Source organism: Astyanax mexicanus, chromosome 3 (assembly GCF_023375975.1).
Source record: "Astyanax mexicanus isolate ESR-SI-001 chromosome 3, AstMex3_surface, whole genome shotgun sequence".
Classification (NCBI taxonomy): domain Eukaryota; kingdom Metazoa; phylum Chordata; class Actinopteri; order Characiformes; family Acestrorhamphidae; genus Astyanax; species Astyanax mexicanus.
Window position 1 is genome coordinate 55,015,100 of NC_064410.1, and position 11,818 is coordinate 55,026,917.

General features: G+C 35.2%; 1 protein-coding gene across 1 annotated transcript; it reads right to left on the bottom strand.

The window, feature by feature from the left end:
* Positions 1 to 94: 94 nt before the first annotated feature.
* On the bottom strand, positions 95 to 10,928 carry LOC125780417 (cytochrome P450 3A30-like). Its single transcript, XM_049475502.1, has 13 exons — positions 10,419 to 10,928; positions 10,216 to 10,309; positions 10,063 to 10,115; positions 8,525 to 8,624; positions 8,040 to 8,159; positions 7,208 to 7,293; positions 6,682 to 6,830; positions 6,003 to 6,127; positions 5,186 to 5,273; positions 3,933 to 4,093; positions 3,579 to 3,805; positions 2,397 to 2,553; positions 95 to 435 (listed from the first exon to the last, which is right to left on the bottom strand). Exons 1-13 carry the CDS (start codon positions 10,484 to 10,486, stop codon positions 352 to 354), a joined length of 1,512 nt encoding a protein of 503 aa, XP_049331459.1. The 5' UTR covers positions 10,487 to 10,928; the 3' UTR covers positions 95 to 351.
* Positions 10,929 to 11,818: the final 890 nt, after the last annotated feature.

Below are 11,818 nucleotides of genomic sequence, written 5' to 3' on the forward strand. Positions count from 1 at the left end.
TAATGCAGCACTGGATTAAAATAAATCTTGTGACATTGCAGAAGCTTATCAAAACAATGCCACCCTGTAAAAATAAATGTAATCACCACTAAAATATTTTACATTTTATTTATTTAAGATTACAAGACAATGAAAAATATGTAAAAAGACTTTATTCCAAATAATTTTGAAGCATTTCTATTAATCCACTCATCATGACATTCTGGCAAAATGTAAAGAGCCACCTCCAGATTCAGGTAGGTCCCAGTTTCTCAGTTTCTGCATCAGCACATTCTTGCTTTTTCTATTATAAAAATAAAAACATTAAATAGCTTCTGCTCTATAATGGGCTGCTCAAAGTGAACTCTTCTGTTATTCCTCTTTGTGAACTCTTGGTATAAACTTCAGAGTAACAGGAACTGTGGGCTGGAAGAAAGCGGAGAGCTGAATGGGAATCTGAAACAAACGAAACAACAGATTCACAGTTAAGACAAGCAGGGTCCAACTAAAAAAGTGGAAGTAACTCTAAATAGAAAAAAATGTGACATATGCTACGTGCTATATATCATTTTCTGCCTGTCCACAATGACACTGATATTTTTTTTTACAATGCCAGAAAGTTATTTCCATGTTAGAAGTAGGACATTTTATCTAGAAAACTCCTACAATCTACAAGATTTTCAACTTAGAAAGTGGAGAAAGTTTCACCAACCCCCAGTGAGTCCAGACCCACTCATTAACAATAAAAAATAAAAGCAGAAGTACTACTCTACAGTTTTTTTATCACTTCTATCTTTTTGTGTCATTACATCAATGGTACACACGGTATTGTCCAACTTCTATCTTTGCTACACACATAATGCATTTTTATCAACAGTATAAAATGGACATATTATTGTTAAATCTGGTTAAATTAAACACAGGTTAATGATTTTCAAACTAGTTGTGGTAAATTTTAGCTTCTGAGGGAAATAGAAAACAGTATTATTTCCAGTCACACAAGACCAGGAAAAATTGAAAGTCAAATTACTGTTTAAAATCATATTTTAAATCACTCATACAATCTGACAAAAATGTCATGAATTGTTTTGTCTGACTCAATAATGCCCAAAAAAACATGATTTGTTGGTTTGTTCTGGCTGCTGCGCTTGTACAGATCTCTATATCAGGGGGGCTTTTTTCACTAGTATCACGTCCTTGCCCTGTTTCCCTTTTGTTTTTCCTTCTGTACTTGTGTTTCTCTGTGTTTGTTTACCTTTTCCTCCATGTCTCCACCTCTTCACCTGTGTTCATTTGTAGGTCCACCCCCTCATTACCAGTCCCTAGGTGTTACTTGTTTCCTTTCCTGCCTTGTGTGTGCATTTAAGCCCCTTTGTCTTTAGTGCTAGATTGTTGGTTCTTGTTTGTTTTTATGTCTGTTTTGGTTGAGTTTATGTCCTGTTTGTTCTCTATGTTCCTGTTTTTAGTTTATTGTTTCTTTTTTTATATAATTTTATTTCTATTTTTTCCCATTTTCTCCCCAATTTACACGGCCAATTACCCAACCCACTCATTAGGACTCCCCCTATCACCAGTAATGTCCCAACACACCAGGAGGGTGAAGACTAGCACATGCTTCCTTCGATACATGTGAGGTCAGTCACCGCTTCTTTTCGATACAGCATTTCCGAGTAGCATCACGGTGTGCTTGGAGGAAAGCGCAGCAGCTCGGTTCTGATCCATCAGCTCACAGATGCCCTGTGCTGTGGACATCACCCTAGGAGTGATGTGGGGAGAGAGCTCCATCTACACACCCGGAGGGAGCAGGGCCAATTTTGCTCCCTCAGAGTACCGGCAGCCTGATGGCAAAGCTACATGAGCTTTAGACTGCTGGACCACTAGGCGCCCTTAGTTCATTGTTTCTTTGTTTCTTGTTGTTAATAAATATTACTTGCGTTTGTGTCCGCTCTCCGCATCCTCCCTTGCAGCAGCCGTGACAACTAGACCTCAACATAAATAGCAAGCTGATTGCCACTTTTTTGTTGAAGGGTGGGAGTTAACCTCTTTTAATGCCAACTTTTCCGTCAAGGTTCTTCCTGTTATTAAAGGCCGCTGCAGAGAAAAAGGGTTTTACATCACCTACACTTGTAGCCCATATATGGATCAAGGCCTGTTAAGGGGTTTACTGTAAACAAATGCCATGCTGAGCCTTACAAGAACTCCCATTTATAAAGTATTTCTACCAGTTACTGGTCTCCTCATTTATAATATATTTATAAATTCTTATTTATGTCAGCCTGGAGCGGACAGGTACCACTTCAATCACTGATTTTTAGTGTTATCTTCAAAAATAAGAAAACAAATTGTTGAGTTGACAGATAATATAAGGTAGGAGAAATAAAGAAAAATATGAGGTAATAAAGACAAAGTTTTCTGACCTGTGTCTCTTTGCATGTCTCTACGCTGAAGTTCTGCAGCAGCTTCACCACAACCAGCTTCATGATCATCTGAGCAAACCTCATTCCCACACAGTTACGCGGCCCGAGACCGAACGGCATGAACAGGTAGGGGTCGATGTTGTTCTCGGGACTAAACCTTCAGTAAACAGAGGAAATAAGAGAGACCAGCTTGTTAGCAAAGACTCTTCACTGCAGTGTAAAATCTAATTAGACAACTTTACTAAAAACAAACAAACATGCAAACCAATTAACAAACCTTAAAGGAGAACTTTGGTGTAAAACGGAATTTTGCTGTAGTAAAACATGATAAAAAGTCCTTACCTTTGATGAATAGCACACCTCCGTTCTCCTACAGCATTCAAAGATCCAGAATTTTTAACAGTTTGTCCAAACACCCTTCAGACTGGGTGACACGGGGCATAATTTACCCAGCTCAAAGTAGCTCCACACCTCCTTGCTAGAATGCGGAGAGCCCTGACATTTAAAACGAGGCATTAATAACTTAAAAAGTGCCCAAGAAGCTTATTTAAAACCACTGTTTACATCCCATAATGCTAGCTTCAGCTCCATGCACCACCATTACTGAACTGAAAATAACATAGACATATATTTATATACAGACTGCACATAGCGTAGCAGCCGGCACCAGGAGGCAGGCTATGCGGAATCTATGTATGTATATATATGTCTGTCATTATCAGTACAAAGATGGCGGCACACAGAGCTGAAGCTAGCGCTATGAGATCTAAACAGTGGTTTTAATAAGCTTCTTGTGCACTTTTTAAGTTATTAATGCCTCGTTTTAAATGTCAGGGCTCTCCAGATTCTAGCAAGGAGGTGTGGAGCTACTTTGAGCTGGATAACGGTGAAAAAAGCAATTTAGCGGGGCAAATTATGCCCTGTGTCACCCAGTCTGAAGGGTGTTTGGACAAACTCTTAAAATTTCTGGATCTCAGAACGCTGTGGGAGAACGGCGGTGTGCTATTCATCAAAGGTAAGTACTTTTTATCGTGTTTTACTGCACCAAAAGTCCATTTTACACCGGAATTCTATATAAATCAACTTAATCAACAAACCATGCTTGTCTTACAGTAGAATACAGTGCTTTAGCTAATCATATAGAATCATCTCAGCTGTAGCAGTAAGATGGAGACAGATTACCTCTCAGGCCTGAACTCTTCTGGAGATTCCCACAGCTGTGGATCCCTGTACATAACATAAGTGGGGATTGCGACCAGCGTGTCTTTAGGTATGGTGATTCCATTGAGCTCGATGGTCTTCTTACACACCCTCTCCAGACGGGGGGCGGTGGGGAGGAGACGCATCGACTCATTGATGACCATTTCCAGATACTCCAGCTTCATCAGGGCATCATATGTAACTGGAGCCTGGTGAAGAAAAAAGTGGGATTGTGTGAAATGTCTGCTGCAGACTTTTTACATTTTTCTGTTTCTAATATCTTTAGAGATCAAACTGAGATATTGCAGAAGAAGTTGTGAGAAGATTCATACTTACATTACGAGGAAACGTTTTGTCGATTTCTTCAACCAGTTTGTCCAAGGAGTCGGGATTAGTGGCGAGATTATACAGCAGAAAAGTGAGGGTGGTGCTGGTGGTCTCATAACCACCCAGTATGAAAATGAAGGACTGGGACAGGATCTCATGATCAGTCAACCCTGTGAAGGAAAGCTTTTTTTTAATTAGGGTGAGATAGAGGAAAATGTTTCTAGAACATTTAAGCAGTGTTATGCTAGCTGGGACTTTTCTAGTCAGCCAGTCCTGCCTCTAAATATCATAAACTAATCAGATTTGAGTTGCGTTCTCCATGTCTTTCACCACAGTACAGATTGAAAGCTCTCATTGAAACCATTGTTAACCATCTTTTTCAGAGTTTCAGACTCTGCAATGCAATCTCAATGGGTTCTACAACCAGATTGGGGATTACAGAGCCATCTGGGATTTCCCATTAACTGTATAGCTAGGTAAAGTGTGTTTGCTAAGGTTACTAGTTACCACTAATCAGAGGGGATTAATTACTTTGCTGCTTTTAAAGACAGATGAGCCAAATTCTACGTTTAATTATTTTTTTGCATTGTGATTTATTTGCATTTATTTTATCTCCCCAAATGTTTAAATGTGCATCTTTTATTTATTGCACATCAGCCCTGATGACAATCTTTTTTCTGAATCTGCTGCACCTAAAGTAAAATACTGTATGGTAAAGACTGAAATGAATGATTAATGTGAAGGTTAATGGTAAAGTTGGTGAAGTCTCTCCATGTTTAGAGTTTGTGACTTTTTTTAGGGTAAACTGCCAGATTCCATTATTAATGACCATTTTATTCAAGAGGACATTTACAACCAAATCCTGTATCAGTCCACAAATACTGTACAGTATGTATCTATAACACATACGTATTGCTGTGTAGTGATTACTGTGGGTAATGCTACATCAGCTGACCAGAAAAAAGACTAATTGTGTAATACAGGGTGACAATGTAAAGTTAGTCAGCTGATTTATTTGCCTAGAGCAATTTTACAATTGTCTACTAAGATAACTGTTCATATTGAACTGGTCACCATAAAATCACATCATCATAATCATAATCAAATATTAGGAGATTTGGCCGGAGCCGCCACTGCACAAGGCCATAATTACCTTTGAAAGAGCACCATATATAAAAATCCAAAAGTCTTGGGACAAGGACCAGTATTGTCTATGACTGTTTTAAACAGTGAGTGTGTGCTGGATCTTGTTGAGGTCTCACCTTTGACTGGTTGCTCACCAGAGGTGCTCTCAGCCTGCTCATCAGATATCTGGCCCTGGATCATGAGCTTCAGAAAATCCACTCGTTTCTAAAAGCAAGAAACCTTCATGTCACATAGATATATTTATAACATGAGTGAAAAATAATGTTGTGGCTGTTTGTTCAAAGGTAGAGCTGATTAATTAAATGGTTTGCATTTTTTCCAAATTTATATGATTTTGATAAATGTACACAGTACTAGTCAAAAGTTATTTATTTCCTACATTGGAGATAAACATTTGTTTGTATATACAGCTCTGGAAAAATTAAGAGACCACTTCAGTTTCTGATTCAGTTTTTCTGATTTAGCTATTTATAGGTATATGTTTGAGTAAAATGAACATTGTTGTTTTATTTTATAAACATTTCTCTCAAATTCCAAATAAAAATATTGTCATTTAGAGCATTTATTTGCAGAAAATGAGAAATGGCTGAAATAACAAAAATATATATATACAAATAATGCAAATCAAACAAGTTCATATTCATATTCAAGTTCAGAAATCAATATTAGGTGGAATAACCCTGGGTTTTTATCACAGTTTTAATGCATCTTGGCATGTTCTCCTCCACCAGTCTTACACACTGCTTTTGGATAACTTCAAAATGCTTAAAAATTCAAGCAGTTCAGTTTGGTTTGATGACTTGGGATCATCCATCTACCTCTTGATTACCGGTATATTTCAGAGGTTTTCAATTTAGTAAAATCAAAGAAACTCATCTCTTATTTTTTCCAGAGCTGTATATACATGTAGTGTAATGTATAGTAAATACGCACATTATCAGTTCTATTACTCTGCTCTTTTAACTTCTTTAGAGCACCGTAGAAAAACGCCATGTCTGACTTTGAAAAAAGAGTTATTCCCATTTTCCCCAAAAGTCCAGCAAGGAAGGGAAACAGAGCTGCAACACAACGACAAATCAGAACATTAGAACATTTAGACTGAGGATCATTTAACTGGGACAGAATTTATAAACTACAGGTTTAAGTTCATATTTTATACTCTACGTTTATGAGAACTGGCATTTTTAGAACATTCTATTGGTATTATATAAGTATTGTATTGATAAGTTAGGGCCTAAAGTGAAGGGACATTTAAAGAAAGATTATAAAACTAAATGTCATGGTGACATATTGATTTTTCGTTTGTTTTATGTCAAAAAAACAGCCTTAATAAAACATGCACTCAAATTGAAACATTTAAATTAAAATATTTTTTTACTTATTTTCTTTTTTAAATTAAGAAAAGACAATAAATATGAATCAGAAACTATGTCATCCATTTTTTTTAGAGACTTTTATCAATGAATGGGGTCAAATTGACCCCAAAGTTAACAGGAGGGATTAAACTGCTTAATGTTGTCTGACTACTGCAGAATTAATTCACAAAAGTTCTGTATTATCTTTATATATGTTTTTTAAGCATAATTAATTAATAGGAGTGAATATGACTCACTCAGCAACAGGAAAATAGGACTGAAGAAGCTAAAGTTGAAAAATTTCTTAATATGGACGACAAAAGGGTCGTTAGCGTTATTTATAGAATCCATATCAACACTAAAGGAGGCGCTGGCAACCACGTCCATCGAGTAAGGAGCAAAAACACTGTAAAAAGAAGAGAAAGAGACTCATCTTATTAAACATTCACTGTCTAATAATAATGTTTATGGATATTTATAGAAACTGCAGGAACAGATAATGAATAGGTATAATCTCAGTTTTGATATGAAACAGTATGAAGACAGTATTTACAGTAAGTGGGGGCTATAAACAGTATAAATTGAATTAAAAGAGCTCCTCAGATTACTGCAGTCTGGAGGCAGTTTAATTATCATCAGTTCATACAGTCAGTTATTCCATTTCTGTTTTATTGGTGCTCAGTAATGAATGCTTGTAAATTAAATTCTGAATGAATACTGATTCATGTAATCTTACAGGACCTTATGCTGTGTGTTTGCAGATTTATGGTGATAGAGACTCACTCTTTAATTTTAACCGCCTCCTCTGGATTTCTCTTTTTCAGGCTCTCAATGAAGCGATCTCCATGTTTCTCAGCTATTGGGAAAATCTGCAAAATATCAGATTGGAAAAATGCTTTTAGGTACCAAAATATCAAACAAAATGACTGAAAATATAAATATATAAATAATACTTAAAAAATATATATATATACACCTGATATATATTAAAGATACTGTTGTTATTAAGAAAAAGCCTTAAATTATGCTACTGTAAAAAAAATCCAGCATAACAAAGTTTGAATGACTTTTTTATCAGGTTGATTGAGAAAAAAAGTCTTAAGAAACATCTGAGAAACAATACAGAACATGTTAATGGGAAGTCAGCAAGACAATATTTGAGGAAATGTGGAACCAAGTGTTTTGTTATGCATGATACAATTTGATAACAGTGTAGTTATATCATCACTTACATAATGTAATACTGTATCTAGCTTCTGAAATACACTGTAAATATATATATATAAATATATAGCATGAACTGATTAAGGATATTTTTTGAGTTAACTCAAAATGTTAGTATTTTATTCAAGATTTCTTCCATTTCTTGTCTATTGATCCTGCGTTGCGATGCTAATTGCTATCTTACACCCTGCCAACATTCTTTTTCCACACCTTCCGTATAAATAGCAATAGTGCTTGCAAACATATATACGCTGTGAGTTTTAATGTGTGACATTAATAAAATAAGCTGCTCTTCATGCAGATTTGCTGTGAATAAGCAATAAGCATGGTATATTCTAACTGGTGTAACTCATTCTGGTCATAAAACTGAACTGAAACTGTGATGCTGCACCTCTTTAAGTTTTCCACTTGTGAAGAACGGAGAGACAGAAGCACGGATCCTCTTCCATTTCTCATCTTTTACAATAGATATTCCATCTGCAAAAGGTCCGGCCAAATCCTTGTTTGTTTCCTAAACACATTAAATAGTTAGTTAGTTTTTTATGAATGAAAAACACAGAATATAACTTGGAATTACACAAAACTATTGGAATTCTGAAGCAATGTAAAGCACCATTTACCAGAATTAATAAAAAAAAATAAAGAAAATATATGGGCAGAAGTATTGGGCCTCATATTCATTTATTACTTCTTACAAAATCAAGTGTATCCTAATTTTGTTGGAGTAACTGTCTCTACTGTCCAGTGAAAAAAATCATCTTAGGCATGGTGCCAATATGTACGTAAAAAAATATGTACAGCTAAAAATTAAGATAAAAGGTATTTGCAGGACAATAATGATATATGATGATATGTGAAAAAGATCATGTAGCTTACCCTTCTGTTAGTAAAGACAGAATAACAGTCTTTCACCATGATGGATTTGATCATTTCATAATCTGACACCATCAGAATTGGCAACCTTCCATCAAAGATCCTTAAAAAGAAAAATAAATACTCATATTACAGCAATTTATTACTATAAAACAGAATTATTTACTAACTGTACTTCATTCAGATCCAATTCTCAGATACTGCATATATACCAAATATTTAATCCTCCTTAGTAAATGTAGTAAAAAAAAGTATTTTCTAATCAGAGGATCAGTCAGTCAATATTTAAAGTTTCTTAAAATATGATTCAACATATAGGCACTTTAAGGCTTTTAAATATGAGTTCTGGCTAAGATGGTTATGTATAAAACACAGTTAAAAGTTCAGGAAGATGCTGAATACGTTATCCTAATACGCTATGATCAAAGTACAATTAAATGTTGCCATGACAAAGTTGGCAGATATAGTACAAATATCCACAGTTATAGAGATACAGGTTTTCTGTATATGTCCATGCCAGTAATTTTGTCTACATGGTATGTACTGTATATGTAAAAAAAAATTAAGAGATCATTTCAGTTTCTGAATCAGTTTCTCTGATTTTGCTATTTATTGGTAAACGTTTGAGTAAAATAAACATTGTTGTTTTATTCTATAAACTACAGACAACATTTCTCCCAAATGCCAAGTAAAAATATTGTCATTTAGAGCATTTATTTGCAGAAAATGAGAAATGGCTGAAATAACAAAAAAGAAAGCAAGTTCATATTCATAAAGTCCAGAAGTCAGTATTTGGTGAAATAACCCTGGTTTTTAATTACAGTTTTCATGCATCTTGGCATGTTCTTCTCCGCCAGTCTTACACACTGCTTTTGGACAACTTTATGCCACTCTTGGTGCAAAACGATAAGCAGTATAGTTTGTTTTGATGGCTTGGGATCATCCATCTTCCTCTTGATTATATTCCAGAGGTTTTCAATTTGGTAAGATCAAAGAAACTCATCATTTTAGAGCTGTATACATACATACATTACATCTACAGGAGCTTTAATGCTATCCCATTCTAAACCCTTAGTCCTTAGTGTGGAGTCGGTCCCTCTTTGCAGTTCACACAGCAGGTGCGGAGCTCTGCAGTTATTGATCAGCAGAGCGTAGGACACATTTCTACATGTTTCTCCTCAACGCTTAATCCTGTTACAGTACCACACTGGAGTTCAGTGAGCTCTCTAGCGCCACCTATTCTTTCGCTAATGTGTGTAAAGACTAGGGGCTTTATTTTATACATCTGTAAAAATTATATTGAATGAAAAACCTGAATTCAGTGATTAAGAGTTGTGTCCCAATATGTTTGTATGTTTGTATCTTATATACAGTATATGCAGAGACGTACATATATATGGTCTCTACTGTTCTGTATTCTGGTGCACCAGCAAAGAAGTGTTATGGTGCAGAGAAAGTATTATTTATAGATTTCATTCAATACCTAGCTCAGAAAATCAGTGCTTAATAATGTAAAATATGTGATTCGAAACGTTACTTACCCCCAAACCTTTCCATATTTCTTGTAACACTCTGTATCAAATTTGTAAAAGCCCTATAACAGATATCAGACGTTTATGAACACAATTAGTAAGTTCAAAAAAGCTTCTTTAATATCAGCATCAGTATCTAAACTGATCAGTGCAGATACACACCTTTGTATATGAAAGAAAGGTTCCAAAGAAAGGCCAGGGCTTCGGTCCCGGGATCCCCAGCTTTTTAAAAAACCCATACGGCCAAACGCCATAACTACAGATCACAAACACAACACACACTACTTAACTACAAACACACACACACTGCAGAGGCTCACCTGCAGCACTTACAGTTAAACTTTAACATGAGTGTAAATACTTACATATACAGGAGGGTGATCACCAGCACCACCAGACTCCATGTCACGGAAACATACGAGAAAATGTCCATTTTTCTCCTCAACCAGGAAAACAAGCTCTCCAGCTGATTGTCTTCCTTTATAGAGTACTGCAGCTCTACACTGAGGACAAGCCTGTTGAAAAATGTTTATATGGATCATGTTTTATGAGGATCAGGGCAGATAAAGGAAGTAGGCGGATCTCATGACTAAATACGGTCAGAAAGAATGCTCTTATCCCATATTTGGCCTGAGGGCTGTGTAGATAATGTATTAGGCATTTATCTTACCTATGCAGGCTTTAAATGAACTCACTGCAGCAATATCTTATCACTAAACATTATCTCAGATATGCTGACCCACAAATAGAACAGCAATAATAGAACACTAAGCAATGTGTAAGACTGGTGGAGGAGAACCTGCCAAAATGCATGGAAACTGTTATTAAAAACCAAGGTTATTCCACCAAATATTGATTTCTAAACTTATAAAACTTTATGAATATGAACTTGTTTTCTTTGGATTATTTGAAGTCTGAACGCTCTGCATCTTTTTTATTATTTCAGCCATTTCTCATTTTCTGCTAATAAATGCTTTAAATGACAATATTTTTATTTGGAATTTGGAAGAAATGTTGTCTGTAGTTTATAGAATAAAACAACAATGTACATTTTACTCAAATATGTTGCTCTGTAATAAAAAATATATATACCAGCCCTGCTTAAAAATGATATGAAAAATATTAACAGAATTTAGATATTTGACCATATATTGATCAAACATTTACTTAGGATATTGCAAAGAATGTATACAAATATGCTCTTTGTTATTTTAAGTCAATACACTCATTTATTTTACTAAACATCTTTTTATTTAAAGTTTCTGCCGTGGGACTTTTATTATGAATAACAAAATGGCGGACTACCCATAATGGCTAACAGGTAACAGGCGATGTTAACTTGATTTCTGAGGAGAATTAATAGCTGGTGTTTGTTAACAGACTGCACAGACTGAACAGACTGACTTATTTGATATATGGATATGGTAAGTTCTGATGTTTGAAATGATCTGTGTATAATGTCTATATATTACTCTGTTCTCTAGTTATGAAGGTTAGAACACCAGCATTGGAGGTTTAATTAAGCTTATATAGGTCACATATTTATCAATGTATGCTGTATTACTGTGGATATTGTACTGTTACTGTGGAGATAGTTTATATTAGCGCTGTATAGTATATCAATATTTTATCGTATCATGAATATCTTCTTATCATATCGTAAGAACTTACAGAACATTGACCCAACTGTACATTTAATTACAGCAAGTATAAAAATCCTATTACATTCAGTCATGTGCAGCACAAATGTGATATAAGTAACTGT